We start from the raw sequence: 20,828 nt of genomic DNA, 5'->3' as shown, positions 1-20,828 counted from the left end.
TATGAAACGCAACAAAAGCCCTGGCTGACTGCCAGTGTGTGGAGATCTAATCCTTATGAGAACCAGTTTTGCTTCCATGGTAGTGTTAGTAATCTTAAAGGCCAAATACCACAGAACTGACTCAATACTATCATTTAGATGTTTGTTTTATCAGACAATGTCATGATCTCGATGGCCTGTAATCCCACTTTGGGGCTGAAAGCTGCAGGTACGGGGAGCAGGGCCCGATGAGAAGGGAGGTGAAGTTTGGGTTAGGGGGATGTTCAGCCTCACTTCTGCTCTCACTGTACAGTATGTGGGACCACCCACAGAGGCCTGACTGGAGCCTGGCCAGTTTCCCAGTGAAATTCACTTTTTGCATGACAGAGCAGATTGCCCCCCCCCTCCACCACCCCCCATAATCAGATCTGAATCTCACACGAAGCTGCCCCGTCTCTCTCAACAGTCTCAGATTAAACCCCTTCCAGCTGCACCAACTCATATCCAGAGCCTTTTGCACTTATGAATAACTGACCATCAGTCTGCAGCGTTTTGCATTGTTGGGGGGGGTGTGAAACCACTGAGGGGATATTTTACAGTAAACACTTTGCAAATGTTCGCATGATATTCAAAATCTAAGCAGAAAATCTTAATTATATAATAAGTTTTGTTGAAATGATGAAATGAAACTCCAGCCAGTGCGTTTTCTGTAATCCTGCAGACAAACCAAAACATAAGCTGCAGGTCTGATGCTGCTGCGTGCACGCTACAGAGCTGCGTGTGCACGAGCTCTGCGTGTTGGTGGACAGTGTGAGGACTCCCTCTGCAGGGCTGATGCTGCTGCGTGCACGCTACAGAGCTGCGTGTGCACGAGCGCTTCGTGTTGGTGGACAGTGTGAGGACTCCCTCTGCAGGGCTGATGCTGCTGCGTGCACGCTACAGAGCTGCGTGTGTACGAGCTCTTCCTGTTGGTGGACAGTGTGAGGACTCCCTCTGCAGGGCTGATGCTGCTGCGTGCACGCTACAGAGCTGCGTGTGTACGAGCTCTTCCTGTTGGTGGACAGTGTGAGGACTCCCTCTGCAGGGCTGATGCTGCTGCGTGCACGCTACAGAGCTGCGTGTGCACGAGCTCTTCCTGTTGGTGGACAGTGTGAGGACTCCCTCTGCAGGTCTGATGCTGCTGCGTGCACGCTACAGAGCTGCGTGTGCACGAGCTCTTCCTGTTGGTGGACAGTGTGAGGACTCCCTCTGCAGGGCTGATGCTGCTGCGTGCACGCTACAGAGCTGCGTGTGCACGAGCTCTTCCTGTTGGTGGACAGTGTGAGGACTCCCTCTGCAGGTCTGATGCTGCTGCGTGCACGCTACAGAGCTGCGTGTGCACGAGCTCTTCCTGTTGGTGGACAGTGTGAGGACTCCCTCTGCAGGGCTGATGCTGCTGCGTGCACGCTACAGAGCTGCGTGTGCACGAGCTCTGCGTGTTGGTGGACAGTGTGAGGACTCCCTCTGCAGGTCTGATGCTGCTGCGTGCACGCTACAGAGCTGCGTGTGTACGAGCTCTGTGTTGGTGGACAGTGTGAGGACTCCCTCTGCAGGGCTGATGCTGCTGCGTGCACGCTACAGAGCTGCGTGTGCACGAGCTCTGCGTGTTGGTGGACAGTGTGAGGACTCCCTCTGCAGGTCTGAAGGGATCATGATGGGAAGTGTTCATGCAACTTCAAACATGCGGTTTTGTTTTTAATCCTGCCGAGCAGATGTGCAGATTAAATCAATGTTTCTGCAGATTCACTAAGTAACATGTAAGATCAAACCATAATGCAATTTAATACTTCACCTTCATATGTACAACCACAGGTCTGAAAGCCCGGCGGGACAACGTGGCCTCCAATTATTATTCATTATTTTTAATTTAATATTTTCTTTCAGTATATAGCAATTATTTTAATCATTAATAATAATAATAATAATAATAATAATAATAATAATAATAATAATAATAATTCCAAATGGTACAATTAATTCTGACCTGAAAATTAATCTGCGTATATTTATTGTGTGAGAAGAGAAGATTACCGGATATTACAACAACGAGTAAGCGTGAAAAGAATAAAGCACTCAACAACTCCACAAACCGTTTGTAGGCTACAAATGTCGTTTTTATTATTACTTTAAATAATGTCTAAATAAAGGGACTAAAGACATGCTCGTGTGACTTTTTCCATTATCAAAAATATGGTGTGGGGGGAGATGTTTGCAGCAGAAATCTATCCAGGGAGGGAAGCAGGCGTCACAAGGTGAGACCGTTGTGGAGTCCACTCGTCTGAAGAAAAATTAAATGAGTCCCGCCATCACCACGGACGGTGTCGGTTGTCAAAGGAGGAGGGAGGATGAGGGAGGATGAGGGGGGGGGGGGCGTGAGGGGAGCAGTGATTTTGTTTACCAACCAAAACGTCACATTCAGAAGAAAAAGAAAAAGTTCTTTCTCGTATATAAAAACAGAAAGACCTGGATACATTTCTACTTCTCCACATGTTTTTTTTTTTTTTTTTTAAACTACAGAAATGAAAAGAAAGAGGTAAAAAGGAACACACAAAGGGGGGGAAACAGCTACTTTTATAATCAACTCCCTTTGGTAAAAACTGTAATAAATGGTCTTGCATTTGTCTTTTTCATATACATACTAACTTTAGCCATTTACCACTAAAGTCCACAGTAAGCTTGGAAAGTATTACTAGCACAACAACACAGATCTGTCATAAAAAGTCTGAGACTATATACAGTGTATTTACAGCGTGAACGGCGTGCCGACAGTCCTCCCACAATGAGACGAGTGCGAGTGTGTGTGTGTGTGTGTGTGTGTGTGTGTGTGTGTGTGTGTGTGTACAAGCTGGTGTATAGGCGGAGGGCATTTTAAAAACGTTGACTTCCAGGGCGGCGAGGATCATTTGTGTTAATAGAACTATATATAATATATATACACAACACATACACTGGAATACATGTCAGTATCTGACATACACAAGCTATACAGTTTTACAGTCTGAGCCCAAACAGTGTTGTGAGGCTAATGCTTCTCTTTTTTTTTTTTTTTTAATTGTTTTTTATATAAACGCAACAGTGCTATTGGATGTTAACCCGACAATACTGTTTGGGGCTCAGGCACAGTTTCTAATAATGCTGCCGTGTGTTTGGGAAAAGGAAATGTACCGCTCCCTTCTCGTCTAGCGATGAGTACGTGCTTGTGATTTGGCCTTAACGCAGGAATGTCCGACCCAGATCTCTCAAGACTTCGTTGTGCTCCCTTTCAAAACCGTCGCTCTGGGAAACAACATTCTTGAAACGTGTTCCTCTTTCTAAATAAGTGCACTTGTCCACCATATTGTTTTCCATGGATACTGTAGAATAACACCGTCGTGAAAGAACTCCCTGTATGACTGATTGTTTTTCGATGGAGCTCTTACTCGAGTCGAAAATCTAAACCGAAGCTCAGTTGTGATAAAGTACAAAAAGCACCGCTCTATCTCTCGCAGGCTCGCCGTTTACGCCGCTGAGCCCCGTAAGCGCGCTTGAGAAGTGGCTGGTAAGAGCTCTTACGACTGGCGACCGGATCGTGACGATTCCTAAGTTTTGGCACCAAAGGCCCTGCGAAAAAATGGGCCCAGCTAAAAACGCTGGTAAAATCAGTAATCCTGCCGCCCCGGGTGCAACACACACGGCAGCTAGCTTAATCGTGCTCCCGTGTCGGCCTTAAAAACACATTAATAAGCCCTCGTCTCTACTCCTGACCTGTTTGACTTCAGACCCAACACCCCCAGTCTCTCTCCCGTTCCTCTTTAGCTACGGCGCCTTGGGGCCGTATTTGACGCGGTACTTGTTGATGTTCACGTAGTGAAGGATCTCAGGCTGGCGGCTGGTGGTGCAGGGTAAAAGACCTTCGCGCGCTTCGCCCATCAGCCACTTATTCGTCTCGGCGTTCATGTCGCGGGTGACGTGCTCCTTGGCCCACACGTCCACCCGGGCCTGGAAGCGTTTGTGCAGCCGCGTGCTCACCCTCTCGTGTGACTGGGGGGGGGGGAAACGAGATGCTGTTAATATACTCAGAGGTTAGACAAAGACAGAAGCAGACAGGATTCTTCAGGGACGAGAGAGGATATGGACAGAACCAGTGTTAACAATCTGTTGTAACTAAGACAAGACGGGGCCGACGTCATTAAACCCTCTGACTATAGATATATAATATCAACTTGTTCTCCCTCTGGCTGTTTTCATCCATTACAGGGAAAAAGATAATGTCTCTTTATTTAGATTGAAAATGAAATTTAATTAAATTAAAGTTAACAATGACAACAACAACTGGGTTTCAGAGAAAGAAACACGTCTAGACTAAAATGTTCAATATAATCTGATGACCTAAAGCCGTTCATTGACTTAAACTTTACTACAATAGTTCAGGATGCCCAGACTTTTACTCTTTTAGTACTAATGTCAAACTATTACTTTAACTAAAGAGATCAGTAATTGTCTGCTTAAAAAGTACACAATTTGACAGTTTAAACAAGAGAAGAAGAAGAAGAAGAAGGAGAAGAAGAAGAAGAAGAAGAAAGAAGAAGAGAAGAAGAAGAGAGGAAGAAGAAGAAGAAGAAGAAGAAGAAGGGAAGAAGAGAAGAGAAGAGAGAAAAGGAGAAGAGAAGAAAAAAAAAGAGAAGAGAATAGAAGGAGAAGAGAAGAAGGGAAGCTCCTCCTTCTCCGCCCCCCTCCTCCTCCCCAACCTCTCCTCCTCCTCCCTTCTCCTCCTCCTTCCCTCCTCCTCCTCCTTCGCTCTCTCCTCCCCTTCTCCTTCTCCTCCTCCCCCCTCTTCGCCTCCTTCCTCCAGGAGAAGAAGAAAGAAGAAGGAGAAAAAGAAGTAGAAGAAGAAGAAGTAGAAGAAGAAGAAGTAAGAAGAAGAAGAAGAAGAAGAAGACAAAGAAGGAGAAGAAGAAGTAGAAGAAGAACAACAACAACAAAAAGGAGAAGAAGAAGAAGAAGAAGAAGTAGAAGAAGACGAAGAAGAAGGAGAAGAAGAAAACCTGCTACACTGTGTAATGTAACATTCAAATACTGGATTTTTACATTTTTCTTTTTGTTTCAAAAAAATATAAAAAGACTTTTGTTTATCTTTGCAGTAATCAGATCTGTACAACACAATTAAAATTAAAATCTCAATGCAGAAATCTTCATTGTTATGCTAATTTATCGTTTCATAAATCTTTAGGAAGCTGTCTGTCTTAATCTTAAAATAAAAAAGGTAAATAAGTTTTAAGAAAGACCAACCTACACCATCAAAGCACACAAACACAGAACGGGAGGAAAGGAGAAATCCACGTGGCAGAGTCACTGCGTAGGTCATGTGGAGGTCAGTGAGGCGTCAGCAGGTGACAGTAGCAGGAAAAAGCAGTGAATACCTGGTGAGCTCGCAGCAGGGCCGTGCGTCGGTACATGTAATCCTCAGACTTAAAGACGTACACCATCTTGTACGAGTTGAGTTTGAACATGCACTCCATTTTCTCCTTTTCCAGGGATTTCTTGCCGCCCTCGCAGGCCTCTTTGTCCAGCTGCTCCCGGCCCTTCTGGTACTTCCTGATCCGTCTCAGATTCCTTGTTACGAAGCGCAAAGACAAACGTGATGAGAGTGACTAATGAGAGCCGGCGGGGAAGTGTCACAACAAAATCGATTGGAGTTAATGTAATCACAAAAAGGACTCATGTTCGACTTTTGCATTTGACTTTCATGGGAGATGTGTTCAGATTACTAAAATACTCTGATGTTATGCAGTAAAAGAAAATTCCTTACCATTAACATCACCCTATTTTTTCTGAGTCAAAAGAAATAAAACTGCATTCACAATTCAAAAAATTAATTGCATATTTGACAAACACAAACGACCTGAAGTGGCAACTTACCTGGGAAGAAAAACGGGCTTCTGAGCGAGGTGCTCCCTCAGCTCAGGTGTGGTGGAATCTGGGTTTAAGTAGCGTCCAACATAATCAGACCAACGCTGCAAACAAAGGACAAGTAAAAAAACACGTTTACAGCACAGCGCAGGTTCACAAACACTACGACTAACACCGGTATTACCAAAAGGTTGGCAATAGGTCCTTACTAGTTTTTCCACTCCAGCTGGAAAAGTGGACCTTCTTACTAGACAAAATGTAAAAACAATGACAACTTTTATTTGCATGTATTCACTGGATATGTAGTTCCCTCATCGAACATGAAGATAATACTCAACGATATTACGTATTGGGAAATAATCAGTGTGGACATTTAAGACAAACAAAGACAGTTTCAAGCCCCCCTAATTCTGGCAGTTCTCCAGCCATCACAGGGATTACCTGCTTTCAAAACCCTAACAGAGAATAAAGAAGCGATTCCCTTTGGTTCATACAAACATCTCTTCAGGCGGGATTAACAGTTTCTCACCTCAGACTCCATGGGCTCGTCCGAGTTCTCCTCGTCTGTGTCGAGCAGCTCCACCATGAGCTGCACCTGCCCTCTGCTCCTCGAGAACATCACCTGAGACGGCGACAAAGCAAGTGTGAAGGAAAACGTACGAGGCTGCACCATCAACATCCGTGGCGTGGAATCCAGAATCAGATCTCTCTTCTCCATCGAACACGTGCGATTGTTTGTGAGTAGACATTAGAAATTAAGCTTTCACGGTCGCTGGTTGGTGGACCGGGGCCTTGAGCTGCTTTTACACATTACTCTATCAGCAGGTGGAACTTACAAATACATTCATATAATATAAAAAGCACATCTGCACATTTATTTGACATAATTGTAGATACTTTAGAAGCTAAAGGACTCCTGACAGAGGAGCTTTTTACTCATTTCAACATCGTTTCATCTCCCAGAGGATCATTTCCCCAGTTTTAGAATGACAGTAGGAATCCTGTGCATTCACCTTGAAGCAGTTCTCATCAGACATGACCTGCTCGGCTTTCCTCTGATACATGACCTCCGCGGAGCTCCTTGATGACTGGGTGGACATGGTTCCTCCGCTGGCGCCGCTAGCGCTCTCTGAGAGGTAGAGGTCCGTCACTTGGACACAGATCTCATCACTCACGATGTGCTGCAGCTGGATGCAGAGAAGGAATTGTTTTAAAAAGTGGAAAACAAAAAAGGTCAGAATTGACCGTCTTTGGCGTCCCGCAGGCTTAAAGTGACAAACGGCACACGAAGACAGGAAGTGAGAGAAGAAGCTTACCTGCCGGACGATGCTTTGGATGAGCTTGTCCATTGTGAAGGCGATGTAAGCGTGAATGGTGAACATTTCCCTCAGCGAGTCCTCGTACTGAGAAGCCTCCATATTTCCATCCAGCAAATTCCTCACCATCTCCAAGAAGGCTGAGTAGTAATCTTCCACCTCGATGTCCACTAGAGAAGAAGAAGAAACCACACTGTGTTGCGTTTGTTTTGCATTTCCAGTTGGGAACATTAAACCTGCGAGTCTGCTGTTACTCACTTGGCTCCTTCAGCCTCAGCTGGGTGGCTGGATTGTCGTTCTTCCCCTTCTTCAGTCCCAGGACTTCCCTCTCCCAGTCTCGTTCTCGTCCCTCGTCTTCGATCTGTCGCTCCGCCTGCCCGTAGAGCCTCAGCAGGCGCGAGCACAGCGTCTGGTGCAGCCGCAGGAAGATGTACCAGTTGTTGTTGACGTAGAAAAGGTTGTAGGCATCGTCAGAGCCGCGCAGCTTCTGCGCCGCCGTGTTGCTGAACAGCAGCTTGGACTTGGAGGGGCTCCGGCTGCCGGGGACACCGTTGTGCTTTTTGGAGGCGCCTTCTTCCCGATCCATCTCCTCTTCCTCCTCGTCGTCCTCCTCCTCTTCTACCTCGGAGAGCTCGCCCCGCTGAGAGAACAGCATGTCGGGGATGAAGTGGTAGATGATCTGTTTGATCTTGTATTTGTCCTCCTTCTGAATGCTGCTCTGCCGCTTGACGTGGTGGATGATGAGCGCCGCTGCATCCTCCAGGATCTGGCTGTCCTCGTACGCCAGCGTCAGCTGGGGACCGATGGGAGGAGTGACGTTCTCCTCAGACGCCTGCTCCTGGCGCTGCAGAGCAAAAACAATTCAATGTCAGCATTTTGGATCAAAGAATATATGATTTTGCGTGATGCTTCACTCCCGTTTATTTGTATTTGAGAGGTTTATGACATAAAAACATTCAAAGAAAAACATATTGACAGAATAGAGATCTTTCAATTAGGCTTTTTAAAAATGATTTATTATTATTTATTTTTTAATGGCCGATTAAGGTAGGCAGAAGTGTCGGTATGTTTGTGAGCATGTGTAAGTGGGTATATGGTGTATATACATATACTGTATATTAAAGGCTAAATGTGATTTACATGAGATGTATACGTGTACAGTATTCTAAAATAAATATTTATTTTGTTTATTTGTCTAGTTATTATTATTTATTTTTTTATTACGTGATTTTGTTTGGTCTTTTATATTTAAAAAGAAAAATGTAAAAGGCTAGAAAATGTCTGACTGACTGACCTTTGCTCGTCTATCCAAATAAAGAGAATAAATAAAAAACATGATGCAACAAAATGCAAACAATTGCCATATGCAGGTTGTCTTCCATATTGAGTTCTAGTGCTGGTGCTGAGCTCCAGGAGAAAGGAACTCACCTCATCATAAATGCTTTCGATTTCGTTCAGCATGGACTTGGATCGCAGCACTTTGGTGTCGTTCTGTTTGAAGTTGATGCCTTGATGGTCGAGAGACTTGAGGTAATACTTCTCGTTCTGCTCCCTCCAGATCTTGTTGAAGCCTCGCTGGGCTTCCCGCCACTCTTCCTCCTTGGTCTTTAATCTGGTTAGAAGAGAACAACCTCTGAATTAACATTTTAAACTGAAGATCTGCAACCTTTGGTGCTCTGCATCATAACAAGACTCAACACAGCTGCGGCAACATTTTGCAGTTCAGCCACTAAAATGCCGTTCGTCTTCTTTTCAAGTCCTCTCGCAGCTGTCGGGGAAAGCAGCCGATAAAAGCTTCACATTAAATCTTTTAGAGCCTTTTTTTAAATCCACCACTCTGACATTATATTGTCTTTTCCTCCTCGGTGTGGACGGGGTTATAAACTGTGGTTCAGAACCTCAGTCTGGCCCCAGAAGAAGCTGCTGCACACACACACACACACACACACCTACTGCACCATGTAAACAAAGATTTGTGCACCTTACTAAAAACTATTCTGTTTCCACATACACAGATAGGCTAATTAAAAAAAAGAAAAAGAAAAAGAAAAGGTGGTGACCCCCACCTCTTCAACACGATGGGGACGGACACGGCAGGGTTTTTCTTCAGGCCGTCGAGGATGTCGGGCGCCTTGTCTCCGTATATCCTCTGGATGGCCTTGCGGTGTACGACCTCCGAAGAGCCGCCCATCGTGTTGTCCAAGCGGAACTTGGCCTGCTCCTCCGCTGACATGCGGGACAACTTCCGCTGCACGGCCTCCAGGACTCTGATGGTCGCCAGGTTGGTCTCCAGTACGACGTCCAACTGCAGGTGGGAAAACACAGCGGTTTTAATATATAATAAATAAAACTTCTCTCTATGAACAGACAAGTTGCACATCTTTAACGCTCCCGCTCACCTCGAAGCGTTCGTCCTCACACCTGTAGATGTTCTCCTCGTACTGAGTCTTCTTGGAGCTCACAAACGTGGAGTCCTCAGACCAGGAGGGGAAGGAGACCCAGGTGTCGTTTAAGACCTGGACACGGCGGGAAACAAACACCGTGTCATCTTCTACAAGGTCTTTTCCACACATCTAATCTGTACACGTTTGGGTTTGTATAATGGATCCAGAGAAGACAACTTATGATGACGAACGTTCTGGACATTTCCCCCTCTGAACCCTGAACTCTCACCTCTTTACACAGCGGGGTTCTGCCGGTGCATTTGGGCTGCTGGTAGCTTTTGGGCAGCGCTCTGTAACTGGAGCCGAGCCGCTTGCAGGAAGCATAATCAATCTCCATGGCGATGCCTTCGGTGGCCCGTTCCTTCGGGTACGCTTCGATGTGGGACATTTCCCGATATCCCAAGAAGTTTTTAAACCAGTTGAACAGCTCAGGAAATTTCCTGTTACAACACAATTAAGTGAAGAAGCATAAGAGACACACACACAGAGCACTGCGGAAACATTTTCTCTTATCGTCCAGGTGAACGGAGTCCTCACCCTAAAAAGGGAAGCACCATCTGCACTAGCTCCGCCCTGGAGATCACCTCCTGGTTAAAGATGACCAGGCACCGCAGGAAGTTGTCGTAGGCCTCTGCACTTCGCAAAGCTTTACGTACCTGAAGTGAGAAACAAACATGAGACCAGTGTGAGCCGGGTCGTTAGTCACACTGGAAGCTTTTACAGACTGCTCTCAGCTTGACTTAGAGAGTCGCCTTCTTCCTTCATGTGTTCGTCTCCTCTCACTTAACGACCGTTTGCTTGTCACGTGAACATAGAAAGCTCACCTTCTCAAAGAACAGAGATTCTGTTCCGGCTCCGTGCTTGCTGGCCTCTGCCACCGAGGAATCTTTCAAACTCAGTAACTTGGGCTTCTTCTGGAGCTTTGAGGAGCAAAGACAGAAGACATCGGGGACAGTCGTTAGAAGAACAGACGGGAAATACGAAGGCCCGGCGTGTTTGTGACGATGCATGCGCGTACCTTGACAGGAGGTGCGGACCCCGGAGCCGGATGACGGCGGATCTGGCAGCCGTTCTGATTGGGCCTCTGTTTGTTGTTGAGCAGCAGCTTCTTGGCGGTGCCGCCGTGGTCGTTCCGCACGGACTCTGCCTTCTCCGCCGTGGTCTTACTTAACAGCTATGGGGAATAACGCACAACTCGGGTTAAGACGAGGGTAGACCGAGACGCTCTCTCTCATCGAGGAACACCTTTTACTCCGTACTTGAAGCAAGTGCTCGTAAAGCGAAGGGACCGGTCTCTGCTCACCACTGAACTGTTGGCATCAGGGAGAAATTGCCCAAACTCTGAGAGCAGGTCCTCTTGGTTCTTGAAGAGCCGGGCCACCTGAGCGTACACCTCCTGCTCCGTCAGAGCCGGGGTGTAGTTCCCACCGGCCTCCTTGGCGTTACGCTGCTCCTTCTGTGGAGGACGAAACACAAGTTCACTGTGACGTTACCTTGTACGACCTCGCTCCTCCAGAGATCTTCTCTCGTGTTCCCGTCGCATCACTTTGGTCCTCCAACGCTTTTCTTTTTAAAAGTCATCAGTGAGTTTGTATAACACAATGCATCTGGACATTAAAATGGAAAATGATGTCAATATCTTTAAAAGCACATTAAATAGCTTTCTTTTTAATCTGGCTTTTGATTTGTTCTAGCGTCAGTCTGAAAGTTGTAATTTATTCCTGCTGTTCATTTAATTTAATTTCAACAGTTTATTGTTGTAAAGTGTCATCTATTGTTGTATGAAAGGCTCTCTCATCTCTCTCTCTCTCTCTCTCTCTCTCTCTCTACTCTCTCTCTCTCTCTCTCTCTTCCTATCCCCCCCTCTCTCTCTCGCTCTCCTATCTCTCTCTCTATCTCTCTCTCTTATCTCTATTATATATATAATATATATTTATATATATATATATCTATATATATATATTATATTATATATATTTATTATCTATATATATATATATTATATATTATATATATATATATATTATATATATATCTATATATATATATATATATATATATATATATATATATATATATATCTATATATATATATCTATAATATATATATATATATATATATATATATATATATATATATATATATATATATATAGTAGAGTCGAGTCTAGATCTGGAGTTATACGAGACATTACAGAGTCCTTCCCTCTAATTTTAAAATGCACTTCCAGGTTTCTTTATTTTAGGGCTGCAAACTCCGGTGGGACAAAAACTAAAAACAAGTTGACACTTGTGAGATGAGAACTTGCTGTCGTGTCGCTGCTCCTGCAGGACCAGACGGAGCTGATGAGCTGGTTCACTCTGGAAACGGTCACATTACTTAAAAACAGCAACATTTCAAGTTTCACGAGCGAAAACAGTTTCATTACAAACACGAGGAGCAAAATAAGTCACACAGAAAGTTGCCGTATGACGTTAATACACATAAACACAATGATCTCGTACGTGTGCTTTTGGATTAGAAAGTTCAGTTCAAGGCCCGAATTCATCTCTTTTGTTTTGTTCTTAGTCGATTGTTCGTCTTTTCATGTTTCCTTCATGCCGAGTGACTGATTTTATTGTTGCTTTTGTAACTTTATTCCACAGCGTGATGCGGCTTCACTGACCTGGTACGTGTGGAGGATCTCCAGGAAGGCTTTGTAGATGTCGGGCTGGCCCTGGAAGCGGTTCTTGATCTTGTTGACGTAGTTGATGGCGTGGTTGAACTCCACAGGCTGGTTGTTCTGCATGGGTGGCCCAGTGGGGGTTCCGCTGAGCGGCGGGTGGAGCAGCATGGGCGGGGAGCGAGGAGAGGGGTACGCAGGGATGGACGGATTGCTCTGACTGCTCGGTGTCAACGCCTGGGGCTGAAGAGGCTGAGAAAGGCCACAACAGTAAAAGTTATAGGAGATGGGAACAACAATGTATATGAATTTGTTTTTGTATTGTTTGTACAACTCATCAGTTTGCACTCTGGATCACTCACCTTGCTCATCTTGGCAGGGCTGGGCTGCACCAGAAGGGGCGGAGCGGTGGTGGTTGCAGCCGACGGGAGCTGGGGCGGATGTAGGGTCGCTGCTCCTGTTATTGGGATGTTCTGGACTGAAATGCCATGCGGGGTGATGTGGTGGATCTGACCAGGCGTGGTCACGTTGACCAGGTCGTTGTTCTGGACCTCGATCTTGTAGCCAGGCGGCAGGAAGGTGTTGAAGCCCATGATGAGGTCAGGGTGACCTTTGAAGAGCTGTGACACTCTGCTGATGACCCCCGGGGTGTCAATACTGGAAAACAGAAACAACAAGACAGTTCATTTTATATTAATCCTCCGTGGAAGTCACACGGTCAATAACTTCTGTAATTTGAGCCCTTTAAATACGGCAACAACAATAGTTACATAAACACTAAGAACGCTGACTCAACAAATGCAAGTTTGCTCGTGAAGATAACACGACTACAAAGATCAAAGAAACAGGGTTTAAGTTATTTAAAAGGTAATTACAGTGGGACCATGTTTGCAGCCTCTGCATGTGAACATTGATGCAAACAGAAAAGTGCAAGTGTTTGTGTGTTATTGATTCAGATGTTCGACTACACAACTTTAGAGAAGACTAAAAAGTAAATCCTCAAACTGGCACAAGTCCATGCACAGCTTCTAGTTCTCATGCGCTCTCAGCAAAACAGTGCACGGCATGAATGCATTCACAAGATAGCAATGTAATGCTATCAGCATTATTACAAACTGTAGTTGGTGACCTGTTAGTACCTGGAGTAATGCTTCAATGTAAAGTAGCTTCATAGTCTTACGTTTAGTCATCATAATAGACTTTCCTGATCTGCCTTGCATCGACTGTCATCTTGCTGTACCTGCTGCGAGACAAACCAGGAGCCGCTCGTACCCTTTGAGATTTACATTGTTCTGAACAAATGCCAACTTTAACTACCATCTGGGACAACAGGCTGGCTGTTCTCAGCGAATGAGGTCAGTGACAATATACTTAATTATCTTTGTGGAGGCAAAAGACATGTGGAACTGTTTTGGTTAAAAATAAATAAAAATAAATACTGCTTTTGCAAAAGAAACAAACCTGCATGAGATTTGTGGCCTTATCCTTTGGCTTCTGTAAGTTACAGACAAGCCAGTTATTATTATTATTATTATTATTATTATTATTAGTACGGAATTGTGCAAATTAGTAACCATGACACTGCTGCTCAAGGTCGGACTGAAGCAGTAACAACTCATTAAATGTATTCTAGTGGCCTCACCTCTGAGACTTGAACTCTTTCATGATGTCCAGAAAGTCGTTGTACACCTGAGGCTGGTTACCAAACTGCAGTTTCACTTGATCCAAGTAAGACAAAGCATCTTCCACCTGAGGGACAGACAAGAGGGAAGGTCAATGTGTTCTTCGTGTCCTGAATCTGATATTAAAACACCAAACAAACCGTCATAAAGTAAAAGTACAACAAATTAACCCCGGTCTTAAAATGTTCATTAACTTCTTGTGTTAAATGTGAAGCAGCCATTTAACAAACCAGAACGTGTGTTTAAACTACATCCAACAAACATTTAACGGGATAGGAACACACGCGTTCCCCTAAAACATCCAATAATGTCCCACAGCTTCGTTGGCAGGAGAACTCCTCGACGTTTGCACGGGACGTGACAAGTGTGAGAATCTGTCAAACTACAACGGGCTGACTAACCTTGAGCCTCTGGAACTGCTGGCCCTGTGCAGAGGTTTGGGGAGCGGCTGTATGGCTGTGCCCGGACATCACTGAGGGCCCATGGGACTGGACTGCTGGGCCGTGGTGGTGGGACCCGCCATGGACAGCTGGGCTCGGAGTGTGACTGTGCCCGCCGCTGTTATGTGCCACGGTGGGGACCTGGGAAAGCAGAGATACCTGTGGCAATGACTGGTAGATAGTTTAGCATATCTGGGAAGATATTTGATGGATAGTGACGCTGTGACATTGTTAGAAAAAAGGAATCATTTAAAATCACCACGTACACGTATGTAGAGCAATTTATCTTCATACAAATAAGACCAACAGCTTCCGTCTTTGACAGGCGCCACAAACTGAGTTATGAGCGACGGCTGGGTTTGACCTAGTTGTAAATCTAAATAAAAGTCAGTAAGCGTAAAACAAATCCGTGGCGGACCATCAGAGTATACCTGGTATCCCTGGGGGACGGAGTATTGGACGCCTGCTGTGGGCTGCATGCTGTCAGATACGGCCTCATACACAGCTGGGGCTGGAGCAGGGGCCAGGACCCGATGCTGGAAAGCCTCCGCGTTGCCAGCGAGGCGCCGCTGCTGGGACGCAAAAACCGTTTCCTGATCCTCCAGTCGCCGCTTCATTATGAACTCATACTCGTAGGAGCTGAGAGACCTGCGAATAAAGAGCATATGGAGCCTATTACATACCGGCAGGCAAGTTATCAGAACCCATCATGAATCAGCCACTTGATTTCATTCAATACTTTGTTGTGGAGCATATGGAAGCAATTTCTTTTTTAAACTTCAACTGTGAATTAATGAGTACACACAGTACCAGCCACTTCTGGTGTTTGGCTTTGGAAGAAAGATATTACATGGTCTATGACTATGTAGCCGATCAAACACCCAATGCTTTTAGCGGCCTGCGGGTTTACAGAGGTCAACTACATGGGACTGATTGATTTACTCATTTGTAGTTCCGCATGTCAGTTCTAGCTTGTGTCATACTTTGGGATGTTTAACTCGAGCAAAGTTACGATGACACAAGAGGAAGTTTATGAGAGTCATTGCCGACTGACTTCATATGTCGGATTATACTTTTGTTTGAACACCAATCTTAAGATTTGTATACACAAGAGATGTGCTGATCAGCCCCAAACCTGAAGCTCCATCCTGTCACGCACAGAAGAGCGGGGCACCTACGTCAGCAAAGGACTGTTGCACAGATGGTGCAGCAACATTATGAAAATTGCGAGAGGACAGAGCACCTAGAGCAACAATGTACAGCTTTTGCTCTTTTATGAATGGTCTATGTTGTTTTATTTTGTGTAAATGATTACATTTACCCTCCTTGTTATAAATAACAGTTTCATTCATTGTGGACTTGTGTTCTGCGCCTAAATCAAATCTTGACACTTTGAAATTACATAACTTGCCAAAACCCCTGTGAATAACTTCCCAACTGTTTGGTCCCCAAACTTTATGCCAACTACCACAAAACATTCTTCCTCACAACCTGCCAGGTTCCAAATGTGCACCTTTAAATTGATTTTAAACCAGATGTTATTTAACAACTTTATTGTTATTTAGCAATTTGTACTACTACTTAAGAGGGACAAAGGCTGGACTTTTCAAGCTCCCCCTGCAGAGGTACCCTCTGGAGTACAAGTAAACCTGGTAGGAAGTCACTGTGATAAAATATAGTATAAATGTAAGTATAATGCTTAACACAAATGTGACAAAGCGACCATGTTCGCCTTACAATGCCGTGATCGAAGTGAGGCACTCACTCCATGACTACATGTTCAAATGCACTGAATGTAGCCCGTGCAGCTCCGCAGCCAATGAAATGCAGAGCAGCTACGTCACCGATGCAACAAACAGGTGCTTGCTGTGAGAACGTGGGAGTCCGCCTGCCATTCACAACTTCTCCCAGACAGCAACAAACTACATAAACGTCTCAATTCACTGCGTTGAAAGAAAGACGAAGCTTAAAAAACCCCGACGTGGGAAGAGAATAAATTACATTTCAACCCCCCCCCCCCCCTGAATGTCGAGCAAAAGTGTTCCTGTCAAAACTCAAAGTGTACTCGTAAAAAGGCTTCCGACGACTAAAGAGCACGAGGCTGCAAGTGTTTAAAGAAAGCTCTACTTTACTTGGTTTACCAGCGTTATAGTCACATAGAGGTACATGCAGATACTGTCTGCTAGCTACATGTTAACAGTCGACAACAGCGCTTCACCATCCCCTTTATGGCCTGGCGACACAAGCACCGACCTCGAGTTACAGCACGACGCTTTCCACACGCCCGCCATTTAGAGCGTGGCGCAGGAGAGCAGCACATTACTCTCCAGTTCAAGCAGGTAAGCACCAAAAGTAGCTAGCTTGCAAGCCACCTGGCTGCCTTTCCAACTTAAAAGTACACTAAAGCAGTTTTTTATATTAACTACGCCAATAACTTGTTTGGTCGACAGGGGCTGTGAGCTGCCAGTTAGCTGCTAGCTAATGTAAACAACATGAGTAGCCCTGACACCGAGCGCCCGTCCGGGGCTAGCAGAGAAGCACATGCAGCTAACCAGTAGCGATCTGGTTCGCTGTTCCTGAAACATCTGAAGCCACCATTAGCTATCGATGTATTAGAGTACTCATGTCGGGTCTAGTTACGAGTGAGTGACATGCAAAGCAACGTCGATTCCCTGTGTGGTGCACTTAAAACGGCTGCTAACGGTCGGTATGTAGCTAAAGCTGTATTAGCTTGCTGAATGAACTCACCCCTCTCCCAAATAGCGAGCTGAAGATCGCAAATGATGCCTTGATAATCCGTTATTTGTGGGTTAAACGCTTACACTTCCGCCCGGCGAAGCTACCAAAAGTGACGTATGTGCTAAAAGCAACTTATCATTGACGTGTGATTATAAAATAAACAATTCAAGCTGCAAAGTGAAAATCTCCCCGAGAGAGGAAAACAATCTCCGTTCGGTTAGCTCTTGCGGGAGGCGTGGCTTCCGTGTGTAGCTCCGCCCCCCGGCTGACGCTATTGGTCGGTTTGTTCAGAGGATCCACAGGGGGGCGGAGCGGTGTATCCGGATTGTGAGTTTGAACTGTCAATCAAGGATTTTCTCGCACTGTAACCATGCACGCCCATTTTGACTTGAAGCGCGACAATATCAGCGGCGAGAGGAGTCCCGCTTATATTGTGTGTGGATAGTATAACATTTTAGGTGACTCCTGACAATGTAAATGCATCGTCCAATGTTTTTGACTGTTGAAAAAGTGACATGTCTTTGTACTTCAGGAACTATTCTTTATCCTGCACAGTTTCTGCACATCGTAATTCCTACAAGACTCCTTCACAACTGCAACTGCACTTATTATTGTGCAATTATTTGAACAATAGTGTTATGAAACGTCTGTTTTAATAAACTTGACTTGAAAAATACACTTTGACTTCCCTATGAGGCAACTACGGTGTGCCTTCTCCCCCAGTATACACACAAGCACACACCCTCACTCTCCATGTATTAACAACAATACACAATTAGGCAACTTTAAGTCAAACTGTTAACGTACATTCATTATATCTATTTATCTCTGTTCATGTGTATTTGTGTGTATTCACGGCACGTAGCAGCTTAATCTTTCCACAAAACAAGTAGTACTCCTATACTGGGATAGCCCCATGTTTACTGTATGACATTTAGTTTCCTGGTAAATTGATGAACAGCTTTATGCACAATGTGAACATACTATATACAAACAATAACAAATGTCTCAAAACTAGACTTTGACACATGACACATGAGGAGGACAGGGACACAACATAAACCGTGTGTGACCCTTGGTAATCCAGCTTGGTGTATATTACATACCTGTGTGTGTGTGTGTGTATGTATAAAAATAGATCCACCTTACTTTCAATATTCATTTATTCAACACCGTGCTGTACCAATACACATAATCTAGAATTGCACTAACCATGTAGGTCATAGCAAATTACCAGTCACTATGATTTTGGATATATTTAGAGTTTGATAGTCCGATCTGTCCATCTGATGTATTAAGATCTACACAGCTAGTTACTTCCTGGAGTTTGGTAACACGTGACTTTGTAGGAGGGAGTCTGCTTTTGCACTTGGATCCCTCCTCTATGTGGACGCCTCAGCCAATCATAGCATGCAACAGTCATTACAAATCCCAAAAAGGTGGAACTTCCAATATAAACCATCGCCCACGACAGGCGGAGCTGCAACACCAGCCCGGGATTCCTCATTCCAGCCCAGCAGGCACAGGCTCCAGCAGCGACCGGAGGCTGCACCACACACACACACACACACACAAACACACTCCACTATCCCGACTGGCTTTCCCCACAAAAATGCTAGCCTGGTTGCAAATATAAATGCTCCAGACCGAAAACAGCTTTTGAAAAAAACTGGTTTTAATGCACAATATGAGTATTTTTCGGCAGCTTAATAAGCATTTTTATCCCCAAGTGTTACGCAAAAGCATGCAAGACAACGCACTGCGGGCTGTAGAAACCCCCCACAACACTGAACAACACGGTGCACACGGTTCGAAGGATCCGCCAGCCCCCTGTCTGCACTCAGCGTCGGCCGACGTGCGTATTTACAAACTGCACTCTGCAAACAAAAGGCACTAAAATGCATCATGTGGTAATTGGAGGCTTTGCATGAACGCTGGTGGGCACGCGCGGTGAAGTAGGGCCTAAAAAGACGGCTAACACTGCATCTTTTCTATGTGACAAGAGCTGATCCAGTTGCCCTTTACTAAACAATGCCAAAGTCAAACGATACGGGAACTACTGCGTCGCTGCCCGTGTGGAAACATCGGCACGGCGGAGCCACGCCATTCTGCGCGCTCCCAAATAACACGCAGCCCCATTTTCCTGCAGAGAGAGAGAGAGAGAGAGAGGGCGAGAGACAGAGAGAGAGAGAGGGCGACCGCGCTAAACAAATCATATTCTTTGTTTACTTCAATAGTCGGGAGTAAAATGTCTAACCTGCCTCACCACAACAACTCCCTCCCCCCCCCTACAGATCCATTAGCGTTACATGCTCACACAACGCTGCAGACTCAATGTTTCGACTTCCAGACAGCTTGATGCCTCACAATACCCCCCCAGCCCAGGGGGAGATTGTTTACCAGCCGACAAAATGACGTCCTGCAGATTTTGCCATCTTTCGCGTTATGTTTCCTGGCTAATGTGTTGTCGTTTACGACCATGAAAAGCCCCCCTTGGATTCATTTACAGACACAAAAGGCGCGACTGACCCCCCCAAAAACACTTTCCGCTTCGAAATAAACACCGTTCACTTGTTATAGCAGCAATACTGTTAATATTATTTAGTTTAACCAGCTGTTACATACCCAGGAAAAAGACTCCTTACTCCGGATTCGTGTTTGTAACAAAATAGTTGGAGACGCCCCCCTCCGTTGGCATTGGCGCACACTACAATACACGTCATTTTATTTTGAATATCACCCGCTAAATCCGAGAGAGCAGCAGGGAAACACCAGAGTCTCCATGACTATCATCTCAGCCCAGTCTGCACAGTGCAACAACCTGACTGGGAACAATGGTGGGAAGTAATGAAGTACATCTACTTAACTTATGTTGTCATACTTTAGGACTTGTGCGCCTGCTATATTTAGGTTTGGATATGTTACTCCACTGCAGGCTTCTTCTTCCTCCACTACATTTGTTTGACAGCTGGAGAGCCTGCTTAGTATTTGGCAGATTCAGATTTGTATAAATGTAGGATATTTATTATTTATTCATATTTATTATGGAAGAGAGCGTTATATAATTCTCTCTTATACTCTCTAACCGTTTGTCTTCTTACTTCTGATGGCAGTTTTGGATTTTACACACAAAACAGGAGCTCAACAAATAAAATATGATGCTATTGTTATAATTTAAACCTCAGCAATTTAACTAGTGCAGTAATTGTCCCAGACAATTTTCATTTAAGATGGTTTACTACTCAAAATGGTACGAAAAGTTCGGTTCACTTGCAATATAACAATCAGAGTAACTTAACTGAAAGGTTAAGCTGTAAGCGTTCCTTTAAATCACATTTCCAAGGCCAAAATATATCATTTTAATTAATTTATTTATGGAAGATAAACAGATGAGACTATTTTGAGAAGGTCAGTAAATTCAGCTTCAGGACTTTAATGTCACACTTGATGAATCAGCTTCATTCATGTTCGGGAGGCTGACTGATCCTTCAACTCTCCTGTTTAACTTATTTTTAACAAATTCTCAAGATATTAACAAGGCTTTTCTTTTTAAGTTAAGTTAAAAACGACTAAATCAAGTCTCACGTAGTTCAAATGTTTAGTTTCAAAGACTTTCAAACTTTGTTTTCTGTCAAAA

General features: G+C 44.7%; 1 protein-coding gene across 5 annotated transcripts; it reads right to left on the bottom strand.

Annotated features, from left to right (window-relative positions):
* Nucleotides 1-2,508: 2,508 nt before the first annotated feature.
* sin3aa (SIN3 transcription regulator family member Aa) lies at nt 2,509-19,871 on the bottom strand. 5 transcript variants are annotated; one of them, XM_029434583.1, is made up of 22 exons: nt 16,218-16,357; nt 14,884-15,100; nt 14,414-14,611; nt 13,973-14,079; nt 12,693-12,987; nt 12,334-12,582; nt 10,971-11,123; nt 10,686-10,841; nt 10,492-10,587; nt 10,205-10,323; nt 9,897-10,107; nt 9,623-9,739; nt 9,290-9,528; nt 8,652-8,835; nt 7,482-8,067; nt 7,224-7,393; nt 6,921-7,094; nt 6,437-6,529; nt 5,917-6,011; nt 5,807-5,828; nt 5,418-5,610; nt 3,904-4,038 (listed from the first exon to the last, which is right to left on the bottom strand). In XM_029434583.1, the coding sequence occupies exons 1-21, from the start codon at nt 16,220-16,222 to the stop codon at nt 5,467-5,469; spliced, it is 3,630 nt and encodes a 1,209-aa protein (XP_029290443.1). In that variant the 5' UTR covers nt 16,223-16,357; the 3' UTR covers nt 3,904-4,038; nt 5,418-5,466. The 5 variants fall into 5 exon arrangements, with proteins under 5 accessions (XP_029290438.1, XP_029290442.1, XP_029290441.1 ...); XM_029434578.1 differs by lacking the exon at nt 5,807-5,828 and having other exon boundaries at nt 2,509-4,038; nt 16,218-16,355; XM_029434582.1 differs by lacking the exons at nt 5,807-5,828; nt 16,218-16,357 and adding an exon at nt 19,817-19,871 and having other exon boundaries at nt 3,814-4,038.
* Nucleotides 19,872-20,828: the final 957 nt, after the last annotated feature.

The sequence above is a fragment of the Cottoperca gobio genome, chromosome 6 (assembly GCF_900634415.1).
Source record: "Cottoperca gobio chromosome 6, fCotGob3.1, whole genome shotgun sequence".
NCBI lineage: Eukaryota > Metazoa > Chordata > Actinopteri > Perciformes > Bovichtidae > Cottoperca > Cottoperca gobio.
This window is presented reverse-complemented; position numbering and strand designations above follow the sequence as displayed.